The sequence below is a fragment of the Heteronotia binoei genome, chromosome 4 (genome assembly GCF_032191835.1).
Source record: "Heteronotia binoei isolate CCM8104 ecotype False Entrance Well chromosome 4, APGP_CSIRO_Hbin_v1, whole genome shotgun sequence".
NCBI lineage: Eukaryota > Metazoa > Chordata > Lepidosauria > Squamata > Gekkonidae > Heteronotia > Heteronotia binoei.
The window spans coordinates 92,796,961-92,817,962 of record NC_083226.1 but is presented as its reverse complement, the minus strand read 5'-3'; the positions used below and the strand labels follow the sequence as shown (position 1 = coordinate 92,817,962).

At 41.7% G+C, this 21,002-nt stretch overlaps 1 protein-coding gene across 8 annotated transcripts in view; it reads left to right on the top strand.

The window, feature by feature from the left end:
• CSNK1G3 (casein kinase 1 gamma 3) overlaps positions 1–21,002 on the top strand; it is a 133,343-nt gene that overhangs the window by 99,195 nt on the left and 13,146 nt on the right. For 4 of the 8 annotated variants that reach the window (XM_060235537.1, XM_060235534.1, XM_060235533.1 and 1 more), the window contains 6 exons: positions 699–933; positions 11,185–11,270; positions 11,367–11,451; positions 13,460–13,608; positions 13,990–14,085; positions 18,095–18,190. In XM_060235537.1, coding sequence (XP_060091520.1) covers positions 699–933; positions 11,185–11,270; positions 11,367–11,451; positions 13,460–13,608; positions 13,990–14,085; positions 18,095–18,190 — 747 coding nt within the window. The remainder of the gene's footprint in view (positions 1–698; positions 934–11,184; positions 11,271–11,366; positions 11,452–13,459; positions 13,609–13,989; positions 14,086–18,094; positions 18,191–21,002) is intronic. The other 4 variants (XM_060235538.1, XM_060235536.1, XM_060235540.1 and 1 more) reach the window with 2 other exon arrangements.

Sequence of the window (21,002 nt, the reverse complement as noted above, 5' to 3'; positions counted from 1 at the left end):
TGGCAGGCAGACTTGTATAGATTTCTGAATTGAGCTCTTCCAGGTTAATTATTCTGGTTTTCTGTCAGTCCAGCGAATAAATGCATGTTAGAATAATCAGTTGTTGTTATATTGTCCAACACTTGTTTTTTGGGAAGTAGGTATGTTATTTTTTAGGTATGTTATTTTTTCCCACCAAGTGGCTTCCTGATTTATAACCTTTATAGTCAGATTTAGTTTTTTTGTATTTAGTATTAGGGGAGAGAGATTACAGAATTAAAATTATTTTATTGTAATAGGGTTGCATAACAATCACACATTCTATTTACTAGGGATATAATGTACTAAGGATTATAATGGCTAAAAATGGTAAGGTCCATGCTCAAACTTTATCTCTGTCACAAACTCACTTGATGAACAGTCTGTTGTCTGTTAACACCCCCACCCCATCCCGGTCTGTAATATGGGCATTAAAATACTGACATTTTTCAGGACAGTTGTATGCAAAGTACTTAGAATGCTTAGATTGTTATATAAATGTTAATGATTATAACTGGTGCTCTGAAATCTTAAATCAAAGTATTAAGGTTTAATAAGAGGTAAGCTTCCATTTTCAATTTAGCACATAATTCCTGTAAGACATAAGATGTAGCATGACTTGATTTTTCTTCTGTTGCTACAGTCCTGCTTTTTTTTAAAACTTCTTTTCTATTTAATAGATTTCTCGAATGGAATATGTTCATTCAAAGAACTTAATATACAGAGATGTAAAACCTGAAAACTTCTTAATAGGACGACCAGGAAACAAAACTCAACAAATTATTCATATTATAGATTTTGGTTTGGCAAAAGAATATATAGATCCAGAGACAAAGAAGCACATACCATACCGAGAACACAAAAGCCTTACAGGAACTGCTAGATACATGAGTATAAATACACATTTAGGAAAAGGTATGTGTTCAAATTTAACAGCTTTCCAAACTTTATGTGAACTGTACTTTTGTAAAGTATAATTTTTTTTTTAAATTCTGTCATAGATTTAGATATTCATCCCAGTAAGAGCACTGCTAGGAAATATTTTTATAAATGACTGTTCATTTTTTATTTTTGTGGGCTGTTTCACGAGCAGTTTTATATATTTACTAAAATATGTATATGGTTCCTTTCTTTTAAAAACTTCACCTGTGTCCTGGCCTAGATAGCCCAGGAAAGCCCAAACTTGTCAGATTTCAGAAGCTAAGTAGGGTTGACTGTGGTTAGTACTTGGATGGGAGACTTCCTTCAAACACCCAGTTGAGAGGACAGTCACCTCTCTGAATATTCTCCAGGCCCACAGTAGGGGTCAGTCTCCAGTGGTCACCATGACTTCCAAGTAGACACACACACTCACCTAAAATATACCAAAAAAAACCCAAAACAAAACCCCAAACCCCTTACCTGCACAGTTCATTCCTATGCTCAGTTCTCTTATGGTGTTAGAGGTCACCAGTGGCCAGACCAAACTGTTTGCAGTTGGTTTGTCAAAGGAACTGAAAATTGTTTCAGTTCCTTTGCAGCATACTTATACCACATACAAACTTTCATACAGTAATAATGAGGCCATAGCAGTTGACCTTCTGTAGTCTTAGCCATCATTGTTTGGACTTCAGAAACACAAATAGCTTGATTCAGATGTAATGAAAAATTATGGTGTATTACTTGAGTGATTCTGAGGGATCCTTGGTTTTGGAATCCTGTACTAGGGGGAAAGACAGCAAACCCTAGTTTGGCTTGGAGTTAATGACTGACTTTAGTTTGCTGACATGGTGGAAATATTTTTGTTAGTGGTAACTGTGAGGGAAGTTAGATGGGCTCTGATTCATTCTCATAACAACAATGTTTGTGTTTAGCTATATCATATAACAGCATAGAGAAACAAAAGTTTTCCATGTGATAAAACAAACATGCAGAGTTCAGTGGCAACTGTTTCTAATGGCTTGTAGTCCATCCTGATGGGAGATGTTGGTATACAGAGACTCAACATCCATGCTATTTTTCCGGGAGATGGTTGATAGACTACAGTTTCCTCAGGAAGTCTGTGGTATCACAGACATAGTTTGGGGTCTTAATATCGTATGGTCTCAGGATGAAGTTCATATATCCTGATACTCCTACAGTGATGGCACCTATGCTTAAGAGAATGGGACATCCAGGGTTGCTAGATTTATGTATCTTTAGCGGGAGGTAGAAAGTGCCCAAACAGGTTCTCAGAGAGTATCCATGTATATTTGTTCTTGTATGTATGTTAAGACTTTATTTGTGATTTTATTGAGTTCTTGCTGGTATTCATGTATGGGGTCTGAGGATAGCAGCCTGTAGAAACTTGTGTTTGAGAGTTGTCGCTCAGCTTCTCATGTAGTTTATCGTCCATTATGACAGTGGCTCCTCCCTGGTTAACTTGCTTTATTATAACATTAATATCTTGATTATTTTTCTGGCTGCTTATGGCATTCTTCTCTGTTAAATTAAAATTCAAACTTGAGTGGGTTTTGTTGATTATTTAAATTTGTGCTCGGTAGTGGAAGAATTTCATATTATAGGTCCAGTATGGTGTATGAGCTTTCATGCGCCCCGTGGTGCAGAGTGGTAAGCTGCAGTATTGCAGTCCAAGCTCTGCTCATGACCTGAGTTTGATCCTGGCAGAAGCTGGGTTCTCGTACCGGCTCAAGGTTCACTCAACCTTCCATCCTTCCAAGGTTGGGAAGTAAAGTTGGGAGTAAAGTTTAGATGACTGGGGAAGGCAATGGCAAACCACCCCATAAAAAGTCTGCCATGAAAACTTGATATGTCACCCAGAGTCGGAAATGACTGGACTACTTTTACCTTTTTATGTTGTTGCAGCCTTCAGGGGAAGTCTGCATGGAGTCCTTTTTGTAGTGTTGAGTGAGAGCTAATAGGTCACCCTTATACTGTTCATTGGTAAAGGGGTGAGGAGGCAGCTGTTCTGTAGTAGATTGTTGAAGCTGTGAGGAAGCTTTCTGTATGAACGTGTTCTGTTCTGTGGTGAAAGTATTCCTTCAAGCATAGATGGCAGAAGGCCTCCAGATCTCCATAGAGCTGTATTGTCTGTGTAGGTTTAGTGGGACAAAAGAACAGATTCCTAATTCCGGTTTTGAGTCAAGATATGTTTTATCAAACAAACCAGGAAAAACCAAGCGGCGAGACTTCCGGCGGCGCTGGTGGAATCGGTTCTTGCACCGCAGATGTTGACATCGGCGTTGACAAGCACTTCGATGGCCGCCCTGGCATTGATATTGATTCCGGCCTCGTTATCGAGCCAACCGACCCAATCATTCCAGGGAGTCGACTGCCCCCACAAGCGTGTGGGCTTGACATCCCATTTGGAACCATCGACCCCATCCAAGAAGGCCAAAGGGGCCCGGGACTCACGCTCTGCTGAGCCCAGGAAGCACAAGGAGAAAAAGAGGCACCAACAGGCAGACCCTTTCTCCGCCACCGAAGAACCCGGCAATCGTTTCGGGGAAGCCTCTGGAGAAAATTTTTGCTTCTCTGATTCGACCAAAGAGACCCTCGGGGCCGACGGATGTTCCACAGACCTCTCTCTCCGGCTCCGACCAGGAGGTCGACCCTATAGAATGGTTGGCAGACTCGAAGGAGGGCAGCGATCCTAGCTCGGCATCGGATTTAGAGGTTTCGCAGCCAAGGGATTGCTTGACACCGAAGATGTCCTTGATCCAGGCCGAGAGATTCGGGGAGCCTTCGGACCGTTTTAGACGTCCTCATCCTTTGCCCAACTGGGACCGGCGACCCAGGGCTTACCCATTTGGTGGCTACCGTTACCATTCTCCATACCCATGGTACCCTCCTCAGAACCCTGTTTGAGATCAGCACTCGGAGGCTTCACCCCACTGTAGAATCTTGACACACTCTCCACCAGGTTGCCGAGAGGCATTGATGCTGACTTCGACTCCGAGATTGGTCAGGAAGCCGGCACGCTTCAGCGGTTCCGACATCAAGAAAACTTCCTCAACTAGGATTGCCATTGATGCCCCAGGTCTATCATAGGCTGAGAACGTACTCTGGGGATCAAAGGCACTCTGGGGATCAAAATTTCTAATCTGCATGCATGGTGAGGTACCAGTATTCCCTATGGAAGCAGCTTTCACCGCTCCTGGCTTCTCTGCCTGAGGATAAGCACACTTTGGCCAATAAGGCTCAGAGGGAGGGAATGCTCCTGGCGCAACAACAGCTTCAGGCTTCCAAACATATGGTGGACACTGCAGCTAAAACTCTTAACTCAGCTATTACGTTGTGTCATCATTCTTGGCTTCGCTTCACCGCTCTCCAATTGGACACAAGATCCTGGGTCGAGGATCTTCCTTTTGAGGGTGAAGGTTTATTCAGCTCCACTATGGAAGCGGTCCTACAGGTGAGACTAAGAGTTCCTTCACTGCTGGAGGGAAAACCAAGTTTTCTTCTTTTTCCTCGCATATGGGAAAATCTAAGGCTGGCAGGAATCCCAAGCAGGGACTTTGACTTTGGTATCCCCCTTTCTTCCCTTCCCCCCTCCTCGGGACCCACCTGACTCCACAGTTTCTTGCAAGCCTGGCATCAGATTACCACCGACAAGTGGGTCTTGTCCATCATACAGGAGGGTTATGCGATAGAATTTGTTCAGCCCCCTTCGTATCCCAGTTTGGTGATCAAACACCCTACAGCGGTTTTGCTGGAGGAAGTCCAAAATCTGCTCAGCAAGCAAGCGATAGAACCTGTTCTTGATCATCTCAAGGGCCGGGTACTTCACGGTTCCCAAGCAGGACGGCTGACTTTGTCCAATCATGAATCTGAGGGACCTGAACAAATTCATCGCTTATCAGAAGTTCAGAATGCTGACTCTGCAAAGCATCCTTCCACTCCTCAACAAAGAAGATTGGATGGCTCCCCTGGACTTGAAGAATGCTTACTTCCGCATCAGCATCCTCCCCAGTCACAGGAGGCTTCTTTGGTTTGCCATTGGGATGCACCATTTTCAATATCAGGTGCTCCCTTTTGGGCTCTCTACAGCCCCCAGGGTCTTCACAAAGACCATGGTTATTGTGGTAGCTTACCTTCAGCTCCAGGGCATCATCCTTTTTCCCTACATAGACGATTGGTTGGTGGTTGCTGTGTCCGAGACTTCTCGGAGAGCCAGTTTGGTGTAGTGGTTAAGTGTGCGGACTCTTATCTGGGAGAACCGGGTTTGATTCCCCACTCCTCCACTTGTGCCTGCTAGCATGGCCTTGGGTCAGCCATAGCTCTGGCAGAGGTTGTCCGTGAAAGGGCAGCTGCTGTGAGAGCCCTCTCCAGCCCCACCCACCTCACAGGGTGTCTGTTGTGGGAGAGGAAGGTAAAGGAGATTGTGAGCCTCTCTGAGACTCTTCGGAGTGGAGGGCGGGATATAAATCCAATATCATCATCATCTTCTCTCAGAGCGCATCTACAGGTGGTTCTCAGCCTCTTCAGTGCACTAGGACTTCTGGTGAATGAGAAGAAATCTCAACTGGTCCCAGCGCAAAGAGTTCAGTTTATCAGAGCGATTTTGGACACCACCCAGCATCTGTCTTTCCTTCCAGATTCCCTGGAGTTGGATATCATCTCCCCGGTTCAACTCCTTCAGATGGTGAAATGTGCTTCTGTTCTGCAGATCCAACGTCTCTTGGGCCTCATGGCGGCTACTACCAATGTTCTGCGCTTTGCAAGGCTGTGGATGCGAGTCCTCCAGCTCTGGTTCATCAGGAATTACAATCCGGTGAGAGATCTCCCATCCAAGATTCTACAAGTTCCTTCGCTGGTGCTTCAATCTCTGGATTGGTGGAAGCTGAAGTCCAATCTTTGCAGAGGAGCTCCATTTCATCTCTCTCTCCCCTCGCTCATGGTAACAACGGATGCCTCGCTGTGGGGGTGGGGAGCGCATCTCGGAGATCTCTGCATAGGCGGCCCATGGCCCCCATCGTTGGCTTACCATCATATCAGTTTTTTAGAGCTCATGGCAGTTCATCTGGCCTTGAGGTCGTTTCTACCCCCTATCAGTGGTCAGACCGTAGCGGTGATGTCGGGCAACATGACAGCTGTCAGTTATATAAATCACCAAGGAGTGTCCAGAAGACTGTGTGCTTTGGCAGTGCTGGGAGACTTGCATAGCTTAGCAGACTTTCATTGCAGCCACCCACCTACCCGGGGAGCTAAATGTTCAAGCAGACTCCCTGAGCAGGGGAGAGGTCTCCCATCACAAATGGGAACTGAACTGGCAATACCTTGAACCTCTGTTCCAGGAGAGGGGTCATCCCAGAATAGATGTGTTTGCCACGGCAAACAATCGGAAGTGCAAACAGTTCTGCTCTAGGGAAGGGACGGACCCAAGAACCCTAGGGGACGGTCTCCTGCTTCCATGGGCAGACAAGTTCTTCTAGCTGTTTCCACCCTTGCCTCTTCTCACCAGAATGCTTCACAAATTGACTCAGGAGCATCCGGAGTGTATCCTAGTTGCTCCTTGGTGGCCTCGACAGACTTTGTTTCCTGTTCTCCTAGCCTTGGAAGGGGGGTGTCACCACAAGTTCCCATCAGAACCAGATCTCTTTTTGGCTCGAGGCAGCCGCCTGTTTCACCATGACACCCTCACCTCAAATTGATGGCTTGGAGGGTCAACTTCTAGAATTCTCTGACAGAGTGCAACATGTCATGTTGAACAGTAGAAAGTTGTCGACTCGCCGCTCCTATGCGGGAAAGTGGTCTAAGTTCCTGTCCTTTCTACAGAACAAAGGTATCAATGTACTTCTGCTGGTCTTGAGTTTGTGTTTGAGTTTTTACTTTCTCTTGTTGATGCTGGACTTAAGCATTCTTCGGTTCGAGTATATCTCGCTGCCATCTCGGCTCATCACGACCCTGTGGATGGCGCTTTTGTTTTTACCCATCGGCATACAAAATGTTTTTTGAAGGGGCTTTTGTGGCTTCACCCGCCGTCTAAGGTTCCTCCTCCTGCTTGGGATCTGACGCTCGTACTGGACAGACTCTCTAGGCAGCCTTGGCTTCCTGCCCATTGCATCTTCTAGCCTGGAAGACTGCCTTCTTAGTGGCCGTTACTATGACCAGGATGGCAGGTGAGCTCGTGGCTCTCCTTTCAGGATGATGGGGTGTCCTTGGCCCCAGACATCTCATTCCTCCCTAAGGTCGTGTCTAGTTTCCACCTTAATTTGGAAGTCTTTTTACTCACTTTTTACCCTTCTCCTTCTTTGGTGGAAGAGAGATGTCTGCACACCTTGGATGTTTAAAGGGCGCTATTGTTTTTTGTGCATCGCACCAAGCCATTCAGGAAGGATCCCAATCTATTTGTCTCTTAGGTTGGGTCTCAAGATCTCCTCACAGAGACTTTCTAAGTGGATCATGGAAGCCATTAAACTCTGTTACCTGTTACCTTCCTGGGGCCACTCCGTGCGCATTCCACTAGGGTTATGGCTACATCCACAGCTTTCCTGAAGGGTGCTTCTTTGGCAGACATCTGTTTGGCTGCAACCTGGGCATCTCCTCATGTCTTCATGCGACATTATGCCCTGGATGTCCGGAAGTGTCACAGAGCACAGCTGGGTACCCTGGTCCTTCAAACCACTACTTCTGCATAACCACCAGCTCCCTCCTCCAGGTAAGCCTAGCTTGCTAATCTCCCATGAGTGTGAAGCACAGAGACCACGAAGAAGATAAACAGGTTGCCTACCTGTTACTGATGATCTTTGAGTAATCATCTGTGCGTTCACACTTCCCGCCTTCCTTCCCCTCTGCTGCCGGTCATGGTACTCTTGATAGGTGACAGCGGGAAGGAACTGGAAGGATATTTGTGCCCACCAGGTGGGCATGCGCACTGGGGCTGTCGCGCATGCCTACCGGGGTCGGGCAGCGAAAAATCCCGGACTTTGGAATTACCGATCAGGGATCGGCGCTGGTGCTTCATTCCATGAGTGTGAATGCACAGATGACCACTCGAAGATCATCAGTTACAGGTAGGCAACCTGTTTTTTCTGTTTCTGATACAAGATGATGACCAAATATTTCACTAGTTTCTTGGAGAATGTTTGGCACAAACTCTCACCATAGTTTGTGAGGTAAGTAAATTATAGGTTTTTTTTATTCTGTTCCTTGAGTATAATGTTAAGTCTTCCGTATTCTGAACACCTATCCATTGGCATCTTTCCTTTACTTGAGATTCATTGATGACACATTGTCTGGGCCCATGGCAAAAAAACCCTTGAGAGATTTCACCAGGCTTTCCACAATTTCCACCCCACCATCAATCTAAGTACGAATTACTCTACACAAGAACTTCCTGGACACCACAGTATACAAATACATGAGGGACATTATGACATTATAGCAGACTCCAACAGAGCAGCAAACATATTCATATGCCTCCAGCTACCACTTCAACCACATCAAACAATCCAAGACAATCCCTACACTATAGTCACAACTGCTCCAATCCCTCAGACTGAGATACTCTATTGGAGGATCTACAACAGGTATTTTTTGCAACTACAGTGTCCTCCTGAAATGGTGAGAAAGATAACTGGAAAAGCCAGAATGATACCCAGGGTCTTGCTACAAGACAAGCCTAAAGAAAATGACAACAGAATACCTATTGGTCACCAACAGGTCACAACTCAAGACAGTTCAATGTATTATTAATGACCTACAACATGCTGGATAGTGACATTCCTCTTACACGGGCACTGGGTGAGGGGTCGATCTTTTCTTGCTTACAGAGACAGTCTCTTAACCTAAAACAACTTCTCATCTGCAATGGTACCAAGTAGCATGGACTCAGCAACATCAGCCATACCATCCTACTCATGCTCATCCTCTAATGTGATTTATGGCATCACATGTCAACTGTGCCTTTTCACTCTCTACACTGAACAAACCGGTCAGTCCCTTCAACAAAGAATCAATAGACACAAATCTTGACATAAAAAAAACACAACATTCAAAAGCCAGTGGGGGAACATTTTAAACTTCCAGGATATTCAGTTGCTGACCTAAAAGCAGCAGTTCTTACAAAGGAATTTCAAACGGAGGTTAGAAAGAGAGACTACTGAATTGCAACTGATAGCAAAGCTCAAGACAATGCATCCACCTGGACTGAATCTGCGCCTGCGTTTCCTGTCTCATTACCAATGATGATTTCTCCACACTTACTACCTTCCTGCATATCACACCTAATCTAGTCGCACCTGCTATTGTCTTTTGCCTGTTAATGTCATTGGACATCTGAAATCACTACACTTTCCAATATGTAGGACCGCTGGACTCACGTTTTAGCTGTATCTGAAGAAGTTAGCAGTTACTCGTGAAAGCTCATACCCTACTACAAATTTTGTTAGTCTTTAAGGTGCTGCTGGGTATAGGATGCCTGTGTTTGGGGTTTGTATTGCTTAGTAAAGGTATAATCTATGAAGGCATGTTTATCTTTGATTTGTACAAGCCTTTTAGGTGGTATGGTTGCCTTGCAGTTGATATGACCCCAGTTTGGTGTAGTGGTTAAGTATGCGGACTCTTATCTGGGAGAACTGGATTTGATTCCCCAATCCTCCACTTGCACCTGCTGGAATGGCCTTGGGTTATCCATAGCTATCGCAGGAGTTGTCCTTGAAAGGGCTGCTGCTGTGAGAGCTCTCTCAGCCCCACCCACCTCACAGGGTGTTTGTTGTGGGGGAGGAAAATAAAGGCGATTGTGAGCTACTCTGAGATTCTGAAATTCGAAGTGGAGGGCGGGATATAAATCCAATATCTTCTTCTTCTTCCTTTAACTGGGGGCGGGGGAGACACAAGATTTGAATTACCCAATTTAGGAGTCATGTTATGATACCTTTGGTAACATGGTGAATAGTGTAGTTTTTAGAATCCTGTATGGATATGCTGAGTAAATACTATCTGAAATGGTATAGTGTGAAAATACTTACTGAATTAATTTAAATATTAACATTTTCGTTACATCCTTGCGAGTAAAATTTTAATGGCTAACTGCCAGCCTCCTGTGCTTGGGACTTCCATTTATATCTGGCTTATGCACAGTGCACATTTTTCCCATGTGCAGCACATCTGATCCCCCTCCTTTTCAGAGGACAAGAAACAGGTATACAACATTATAGCTGTTGCTCTGTCTGCAGAAATGCTAATAATGCTTGCTACTTACTTTAATTCAGTTTTCATGAAATTGTTCCTTGTTAAAAAGGCTGTGGGGAAAAGATTTCTCTGTTTTCTAAGAAAATAAAATGAGCACTGTAGCTTTGAGATGGCTCAGCCAGTCAGCATGTTGAAAACTACAGATGAGCTTTCCTGCTTTGTATCGTCTTACTGAGAGCCAATGTTTGTGTAGTTATTAAAATATCATACTAGTATCTGGGAGACCCAGGTCTGAATCCCCACTCTGACATGGAATGTTGACAGGTGACCTTGGGGCTGGCATACTCTCTCACCCTAACTTTCCTCAGAGCACTGTTATGTGGATAAAATAGTGTAGAGGAGAATGATGTAAGTGATGTTAGGTCCCCATTGGGAAGAAAGGCCATATATAAATGAAGTCAATAAATAAGAACTTCAGAGTCTGATTGAAGACAACTCCTCAAACAGCTTTTAGATGACAGCATGCAGTTCTGTTCTCTGCTGCTGTACATGTCATTGGCTACCTTCAGAACACAACCATGGAACAATACATAGCTTTTCCTGAAGCCAGCATGTGTTACCACCACCATCCTGCTGCCTTTCAAATACTAAAACTACATTCTTCCTTTTAGATTCATATCTTTAAATCATGAAAAGAGTACTAAATTCTGAAGGTGGCAGAGAGGCCTGGTTCTTTTTTGCATTCAGGAGGGGGTAGGCAAAGAAGAGACTATCCCTTGTGCCTTCAGAACCCTGCCCCTCTATTACCTTTGGTGTCTAGTGTAAGTCAGTAGCCAGGCCTTTTCATAAGCTACTTCAGTCATCTTATTCTGCTTTAAAACAGCATTTTCAAATCAGATTACTTTTTCATAGTAAGTGATACTACTTAAGTATTTTCAGGCATAATGTAGCTGTAGATGTTCAAAAATATTCATGTTTAACTGCATATTTTTGTAATTGTATATATAACTTTTTTTGGACTTGGTTGTTAATATGTTCAATTTGCCTTTTCAGAGCAAAGTAGAAGAGATGATTTGGAAGCTTTAGGTCATATGTTTATGTATTTTTTAAGAGGCAGCCTTCCGTGGCAGGGCTTAAAGGTAGGGTATAAATTCTTGGAAATCCTTCTGTTTTCCTCAAACATTATTTTATAAAGTGCTTCTATAGCAGACAATTTAATCTCTCTTCAAATTTAGGCAGATACGCTGAAAGAACGGTATCAGAAAATTGGTGACACAAAGAGGGCAACTCCCATAGAAGTACTGTGTGAAAATTTTCCAGGTAAATCCATATTACTAAAGTACAGATTATAGGCACATATCTATGATCACTGAGTGACATCCAAATAGTCCCTGTTTGTGCTGTCACTCATGTCTGAGCAGTTTCTCATCAGCACCACCGTGATAGAGTTACCATTAAAATATTAGTGGAAGGGAGGCAGCATTTATTTTTTCCCTTTATATATTTTTCTTTGCCTGCAGTATAGAGAAATTGTGAATTGTGTACTGTGCTCAGTTGCTTATAATTGCTTTTATAAAAGTTGACCTTGTAGGTGTGACTGGTAAGAGCTGTATGGCAATTGCTTGGGGGAGATTTGTGAAATGAATGCAGTGGCTGCTGAATAGGTTCCCCTCACCTATATCTTCATTCCTTCACAATGAGTTGTGGGATTGAGCAGAGAATTTGACACCTGAGTTTCCCATGTATAAATCCAACAGTCATGCCACTGTACCACATTGTATCAGTTAACCTAAGGATCTTAGAAAAATACTTTGGATTCCGTTTCTAGATTATCTTTCGGCAACTGCAGGTAACCTGTTAGTAATGGAGGCACAAACTAAATTTATAAACAGCAAAGTCATAGTTTATGAACAACTGGGCAAAATCTTAAGAACATAAGAGAAGCCATGTTGGATCAGGCCAACGGCCCATCCAGTCCAACACTCTGTGTCACACAGTGGCAAAAATTTTTATATACACACATACACTGTGGCTAATAGCCACTGATGGACCTGTGCTCCATATTTTTATCTAAACCCCTCTTGAAGGTGGCTATACTTGTGGCCGCCACCACCTCCTGTGGCAGTGAATTCCACATGTTAATCACCCTTTGGGTGAAGAAGTACTTCCTTTTATCCGTTTTAACCTTTCTGCTCAGCAATTTCATCGAATGCCCACGAGTTCTTGTATTCTGAGAAAGGGAGAAAAGTACTTCTTTCTCTACTTTCTCCATCCCATGCATTATCTTGTAAACCTCTATCATGTCACCCCACAGTCAACGTTTCTCCAAGCTAAAGAGTCCCAAGCGTTTCAACCTTTCTTCATAGGGAAAGTGCTCCAGCCCTTTAATCATTCTAGTTGCCCTTCTCTGGACTTTCTCCAATGCTATAATATCCTTTTTGAGGTGTGGCGACCAGAACTGCACACAGTACTCCAAATGAGACTGCACCATCGATTTATACAGGGGCATTATGATACTGCCTGATTTGTTTTCAATTCCCTTCCTAATAATTCCCAGCATGGCGTTGGCCTTTTTTATTGCAGACGCACACTGTCTTGACATTTTCAGTGAGTTATCTACCACGACCCCAAGATCTCTCTCTTGGTCAGTCTCTGCCAGTTCACACCCCATCAACTTGATGATGGTAGCGACTTAGTTTAGGTCTGTACATAGAGTGGAAAGGTAGGTTCATAAGTTAGTTATTAGGAAGAAATTTTGATTCAATGAAGAGCTTCTTATTCAAGTTGTAATGCATGGATATGGAACTTGAATAAGTCTCTGTGAAACAGCAACTGTGTGTGTGATATTCCTTGTTATAAAAGTGGTGTTAATTTGGAAATGGATGCGGTGCTCAGATTGAACTGTACAAAATAAGCATTCATGAATTTGTGCTAATTGTAATATAAGTCACAAAGAACCTTGAAAGTTAGTGTGTGGGGAGCTAATATACTGGGACCAAAAGGTGGGGAAGAGAGCTAATGAAGGCAAAGAAAGCAAACAAGCAGTGGCAGAAATAATGTCCCAGTGAGCAGACCCTGATGTTGAAATAAAGCACTGTCCAACCCCGTCAGATACTCACTTCGGCACATATGCATCTCTGGTTTGAAGTAATTAGTTGCAATATTTATGTGAACCAAGAGAGTATAGACATTAAAATTTACCTTAGCCCAGAACATCTCCTTAAATGTGTAAAAATGCTTTTTCTTGAAGTGTAAACTACATGCTTAATGTGATTTTAAATTTCTGTATTTGCTGATGTATGAAACTGAACATTCCTTATTCATGTAGAGGAAATGGCTACCTATCTTCGTTATGTGAGAAGACTAGATTTCTTTGAAAAACCAGACTATGACTACTTAAGAAAGCTGTTTACAGATTTGTTTGATCGGAAAGGCTATATGTTTGACTATGAATATGACTGGATTGGTAAGCAGCTGGTAAGTACAGCTAAACAACTCTTTATAAAATGCTTCTGACAAGTATTGAGTGTTTGCCTACAGTATAGTCCACATTATAACCTCTTTTCCCCTTTTTGGCAAGACATAACTCTTGGAGTTTTTTTTAAATTGAGAGGGCAGTTTGTTGGTGTTTGTCTTGTGGTGGTAGTAGATAATCTGTTTATTTTTCTGAGAGGAACTACAGCTGTAGAAACTTTTAACTGCTATATCCCGTTTTACTGATTCCTGTTCTGTTTTGTTTTATGGTCCAATCAAAGGTGCAAATGAGATTGTATTTAAAGAAGGTTATCAAAATAAGTATTAGCAATTCTTTGAGATCCTACACTTTTATTAGTTTTTTGTATACCATTTTGTTTGCAGCCTACTCCAGTGGGTTCAATCCATTCAGATCCTGCAGTATCTTCCAACAGAGAAGCACATCCACACAGAGATAAGATGCAGCAGTCCAAAAATCAGGTATGTTGCCCATCAATAACATGCCACAATAATAGTTTTGATGTGTTTGTGCTTTGAGTTTCACAAAAGCATCTGTTTAACATCTCTGATGTTTGAGTGAGCATTGATTGGTTCATGATTTTTTTTTTATAGTAAGCTTTGCATAGGAGCCCTGTGGCACAGAGTGGTAAAGCTGCAATACTGCAGTCCAAGCTCTGCTCACAATCTGAGTTCGATCCCGGTAGAAGCTGGGTTTAGGTAGCCAGCTCAAGGTTGACTCAAACTTCCATCCTTCCAAGCTCGGTAAAATGAGTACCCAGCTTGTTGTGGGGATAGTGTAGATGACTGGGGGAAAGGCAATGGCAAACCACCCCATAACAAAAAGTCTGCCAAGAAAATGTCATGCTATGATGTCACCCCATGGGTCGGTAACGGTGCTTGCACTGGGGTCTATTTTTATTTTTAAGCATTTAGATTACTTATTTTAGAAAAGGCAAATCTAAATGTTTGATTCTGCATTATTCATACTTTAGAAAACAAACGACATTGGTTTTAAACCTTGGATTGGTGCAGAAATAATGAAAGTGTCCTAACTAGAATTCAGAGATCAGGAGTGAGGCTCTTCAGAGTGAATTTTCCCTGCCTGCTTAAATCAGGAGTAACATTAGTGTTAATGCTAACCATAGTAATTTTATTATTTAAGTTAGGACTTATCTGGGTTCCTTCTAAAGCAGGATTTCAACTTGATTTAGAGGGAGTGATGGCTAGTCTTCAGTGGCCATTACTAGTGCTGATGCAGTGACAAATCATGATTAAAGCAGATAGGAGTTACCTCACTTTGAGAGCACCTTTGCAGAAAAACAGTATGTAAACAAACAATTGTTGAATATATTTTAACTTTAACTTTAAATGCTTTCTCCAAACCACATATGAAGCTGCCTTATACTGAATCAGACCTTTGGTCCATCAAAGTCAGTATTGTCTTCTCAGACTGGCAGCGGCTCTCCAGGGTCTCAAGCTGAGGTTTTTCACACCTATTTGCCTGGACCCTTTTTTGGAGATGCCAGGGATTGAACCTGGGACCTTTTGCTTCCCAAGCAGATGCTCTACCACTGAGCCACCGTCCCTCCCCAAATGCACTTGTCCCTGCCCCCATCTGCTGAGAATATTAAGGTTACTTTAAGACCCAAGAGTAAATTTCAGATGTGAATAAAGTTATATTTTTGTGTATTTTCTGTAGCCATCTATCATTTCTTAGTAAGAAATCATAGAACTTCATAGAAATCAAAATAAGTGCACATGGAAATAGTTTTAGCTCAACAACAATAATTTTGGGATTGTGCAGAGAAAGGAACTTATATTCACTGTTGATAGTTTTGTCCAATTGTTTCTAAGTTTTGGAAAGATATCATGCAACTAGGGTTGCCAAGTCCAATTCAAGAAATATCTGGGGACTTTGGGGGAGGAGCCAGGAGACTTTGGGGGTGGAGCCAGGAGACATTGGGGCGGAGCCAAGAACAAGGGTGTGACAAGCATAATTGAACTCCAAGAGAGTTCTGGCCATCACATTTAAAGGGACAGCACACTTTTTAAAATGTCTTCCTTCTATAGGAAATAACAAAGAATAGGGGCACCTTCTTTTGGGGCTCATAGAATTGGACCCCCTGGTCCAATCGTTTTGAAACTTGGAGGGTACTTTGGGGAGAGGCACTAGATACTATATTGAAAATTTGGTGCCTCTACCTCAAAAAACAGCTCCCCCAGAGCCCCCAAAACCTCCAGATTAATTCCCCATTATACCCTATGAGAATTGATCTCCACATAGGGAATAATGAAGACGTTTCCCTCTCCTCCTCCCTCCCCCCCCCCCCTTTCTGGCAACTGAAGCGAGGGACTGGCCTTTCTACTCACGAGTTGCTGCCAGCTTCTTTACAGCAGCAGTCACACCATCCCAAAGTGGAGCCTTGCAATCAAGCCTCCGGAGGTGCAAAGGCACATGGTCCTTTGCAGGCGGGGCTTCTCTCCTCCCCCCCCCCCAGCCAGCTGACTGGGCGCGGGAAGCAGCTTGCGAAAAGGAAGAACGGCTGCTGCAACGGGGCTGGGTGGGAAGGGAAGGGAGGAGGAGAAGCATCGGGCATTGGAGTCCGTCAAGACCCGCCTGCGTTCGGCAGCCACCTCCACCCGCTCGCTGGCGAGCCAGCCTCCCTTCTCAAGATTTCCCTTGCCAGGCTCAGCACCTCCTCCCCGGACGACGCAAATGCTCCTTGGCGCCATTCCCCCCTCCTCCCCCCGCTTCCAGAGTTATGGAAAGCGGGAAAAGAGGCTGAAAATCCAGTATTCTCCCGCCAGGGCGGGAGGCTTGGGAAGGCTACATGCAACAAATAATTTATATTACTGAACACAACTTCCTTTTATGGTACAATCAATATTGTTGAATGTTTGGCTTCATCCCTTATATATAAAATTAATTGAAAGATTATTACTGGTAGGCAAAAAAGTAACTACTTCTCATTGGAAGGCCTCTCAGTTGCCTGATGTAAAGATACGGTACATGTGCCTGTGGAACTACATAGTTTTTATAAAATAGTAAATGTTAAGAGGTTAAATTAATATCCTATGTCTGAGTCAAACTTCTTGAAGAAGTGGTATCTGGTATTGGAAAACTTTTAAATAATGTAGATTCCTCATATTCTTTTAGTAATCTTTGCTATTTTACATTTATCTTATTAATGTAATAATTTAGATTTATATAAGATAATAGTGGTAATTTTAATTCTCTAGTAATTTTAACTCTGTTGTTGTTTGATGTTACATTGATGTGTTGTTGTAGGGTTGAAAAATAAAATTAAATACTAAAAAACAATTATGGGCAGGGCTTTGTTTGTAGAAAAAGCCCAGCAGGAACTTATTCTCCTATTAGGCCACACCCCCTGATACCAAGCCAGTCGGAACTGCATTCCTATGCGTTCCTGCTCAAAGAAAGCCCTGATTATGGGATTAGTTTTAATGAAAAGGATTTTCTATGTGAGAGCTGTGTGTTATGATACCAAAGAACCTAAGCGTTGGCACAGTTTTGCATACGTACTGAACATAGTTTGCATTTGGGATGCCTCATAATTCAAATATATCCAGCTTTTATGGAGATATGAGATGTATTAGCTATAAAATTTAGTAGCTTGCTTTACAATGATATGAAAAAGCCCTCATGGTGAAGGTTGCTTGTGAGAGGCTTACAGGTAGTAATGCAGACTTATTCTGAGGATGGCTGGAACTTTTCAGACTGAAATGGTGGGAGGCATATGATCCAGCTGAGGCACTGTTAAATAGCCAGTGCTAAAATTATGCGTAACTTGTATTTATGAAATAGTTGGGTTTGTGCAGCCTACAATTTTCAGTGAAAAGAGAAAATCCAGATTCAGTGAAAGGAGCAAGTCTAGGTTAGTCTTCACTCATGTAAAAATGTTCTTGTGCATTTTAAATTAAATTTCACTTTTTCTAAATTTTATGATTTAAAAGACTGCACCAACATTTTTACATTAAAAGTGTGAACTTGAGTTCATTACTACTTCCAAATAATTTTGAGACTTCTGTTTTTTAGTATTTATTATTTAAAAATAGCAACAGTGACAATCTGTATTGATTTAGTGTTACAGAAGTACTGAAGATCTTTTTTTTGGGGGGGGGGGGAGATAATACAAACAAGCTTTAATCCATTTCTTGGTGTCCAGTAATACTAAGCTGTTGTTCATTAAAAGGAAAACATGTGCCATCCAAAGGGCTACCCCAGATACTCCTGTTTTGCATGGGATTTCATGTTTGAAGTTTTTCTTTAGTAATTTCAATTACTGTTGTAGTTAAAAACTTTAAACAGGTGTCTTTCTGCATTCTGTTCCCTTGTGTGTATAAGTGCATACATGTGTGCCTGTGGTTATTATGTAGAATACAGTTAATTAGCAGCATGATGTGTTTAATATGTTCTGGGTTCTTATTCCTCCTCTTCCATGCATGCTTAATGTATTATAACTCACAGTCGACAGACCACAGGGCAGCTTGGGACCCCCATCAGGCCAACCCCCATCACTTGAGAGCTCACCTAGCAGCTGACAGACATGGTGGCTCAGTACAGGTATTTTCTGTTCTTCGCATGACTACTTCTACATCTTTATCTCCTTGGCAACATGAGGCATGTGTCTAGTTTTCTACAGAAAACTATTTAACTATGACTGCTAGCACATTCCCTTGATTATAATAGCCATAATGAAAAATCATGCAAAGCTGATTATTCTGTTTCTACAAATGCTTGTGGAAGATAGTCATTTAAGGAAACTTGTTATATTTGTCTTCAAGTCTGAAGGCTTACATTGTTGGTATTTCTGTTTCTGAAACAAAAATATAGTCAGATTTGGGACACAGGAAAAACAGTAAAAAGTTGCTTAATACTTTGTTTGTGAAGCTGTCTCTCCACTCCATTCAGATCATCACCACTGTCAAGTCCGATAGTGCTGGGCCTTGTTAAAGAGTTGAAAAAGGTCTTAGCCTTTCAAAAGCTTACACCCTGAAAATCTTGTCAGTCTCTAGGGTGCTACTTGACTCAGATCTAATTGTTCTGCTGGAAACCAACATGGCTACCCTTTGAAACCATCATCATGCATATAGTCACAAGTTTTTCAACAAGATTTCCCCCCTCCCATTCATACTTTGGTCTTTACAGGGAAATCTATAGTCACACAAACCTGTGTTCTGGTTGGAAAGTGGGCCTGTGACTTACCACAGGCCCTGTTTGTGGCACTGCTCTGAGGGGTAGCCAGCAGGACAGCAGTCAGCCATGGATACTGATAATCTAACCAGATTTTAGCATCACAGTCACAAAATGTTGTATCCTGGTATCTTATTTTGTTTGTTTTAAAACTCTTCTTGTTAGGTTTTAGAAATTCTCAGTAAGAAGCGGTAAGAAGCCCAACATGTGCACACTAAATATTCCTTGTGTTCATTCTTAGAAATGGTTGCACAATATGTACTCTTCCTTGAAAAATACTTTTCTTGCACAGAGGTCTACAATAGGTTCAGTGGTTAGAAAGTCACTGAAATTAGCATCATAAAGTGGAAACTTAGAGCCAGACTAATTTTCTCTTCTAATCTTTTGTATTTCAGTAGATACAAGGGACAGAATTAAGCATGGCATTCAGTTGTTAGTAAGATTTATTTTTTAAAGTAATATTTCAAATATTTGTCCATGGTGCTTTGTAGCCTTTAATCTTAATGTTATGTATGTATTTTCAGCTTCAGTTTTAAAAAATATTCATCTTGTCAGTATAAGCTCTTTTGACTGTACATGTTTCTCTGTAGTTTCTGAAAGCAACATACCATTCATTGTTGGTGTTTCATTAGCCAGCCTCCTACATCCCTGTTCTACAAAAGTGTGTCTTAGTTCCTGAAAATGTCAGCTGAATAGCACTGATGAATTATCTCTTTCACAGTGCTTACATTACAGTAACTTGAAACATTTATAAAAGATCTTTTAAAATTCTGTTTTGTGGATTTTTTTAACCCTAGCAAATTATCCAGAAGGCTTACTGCTTACTGTAGGAAGTTGATTTCACTTGTTCAGGCTTCCCAACTGTTGTTTTTCTCCCTAATCAACAGTATAGGATAGTAGAGCTATTCTTTATCTCCAGCCACTTGGATAGCTGTGCTTTTTTGGTAACTCAGATCTACTAAAGTGGTTTGTCAGATTCATTGATGTGGGAACTAAATAGGTAAAACCACACTCAAAATCTTTCCTTGGATACCTTTAGCATTTGTAGACAAAATATGATACTATATGTCAGATGAATATTGCACTGAAATTCCTGTTTTGGGAAAATCGGTTCAAAAGTTCCTTGAAATCATGGTTTAGTTAAACTTAATGTGGTTAGTGCGATTGTCTGAATGTAGACTATTCCACTAACTATAGCTACTTAAAGGATTGTCAGATTAATATGTGAAACCATGGTTTGTAGTTTTTTAGCCACAGTCAGCTATGATATCATCTGATTTATGAATGTGGTCATCCTGGCTTGTTCCCTGTGCAGTTTTTCCAGGGAACAGCGAGGTCTTTGAGAGTGAAGACACTTCAGGTTTTCAAAGATCACCCGCAAATTGGATATTGGATTCTCAGACTAACTGTGGTTAAAACAAACCGTGGTTTCACATTATTTGACCTGTGCCCAGGTGAAGGCTTATTTTAAAGCAGGTTCTGCTGAGGTAATTCAGAATTAAAAATAAAATATAGGATCCAAGGACACTTTTCATTCAGGAAATTGAGCTTGTCAGCATGTTGGATGTGCAATTGCATTTTGAAATAAATAGTATATTATAAGATTTATTTGTAATCTTGTTTAGTGTTAATGATGTGTAATTTGGTATCAGTAATAAGTTGCTTATGATATGAAGCTGTTTGAAAAGGAGCAAGTAGTGAAGAAGTCAGGGCCGCACCACCAGTAACAGAAGAAGAAGAAAAAAATCAAGGTGTTGAGTAAATCCTATTGTTGTTGTTCAGTTCTTTTTTGTGGGGCACTTTATTTGTGTTCCAAGGCACATAGTCATACTTCGTAGTAATTCTCTGTTATTTGTTGCTGTATCACACAATACAATGGATGTATAGGGACAGCTGTTTTTTCCAGTGAATCTCTTGTAGTTTGTGTTGACGGGTAGTTAATTCTGTATAAGATTGCTTTGCACTTATTTTTTTCCTTCAGTAACTTTGTTGATGGTTTTTTCTACAAGCAGTTTGATAATAGAAATAGAATAATTAGCAATAGAAATGCATGATGCTTCAACAGAAAAATGGCTATAACCCCCTGAATTGATACTGTTATTAATATATTAATCACACTTGTGTTATGCAACTATGAACAGTAAATATGGGCATTTACTATTGCATAATTCTTGGAAATGTT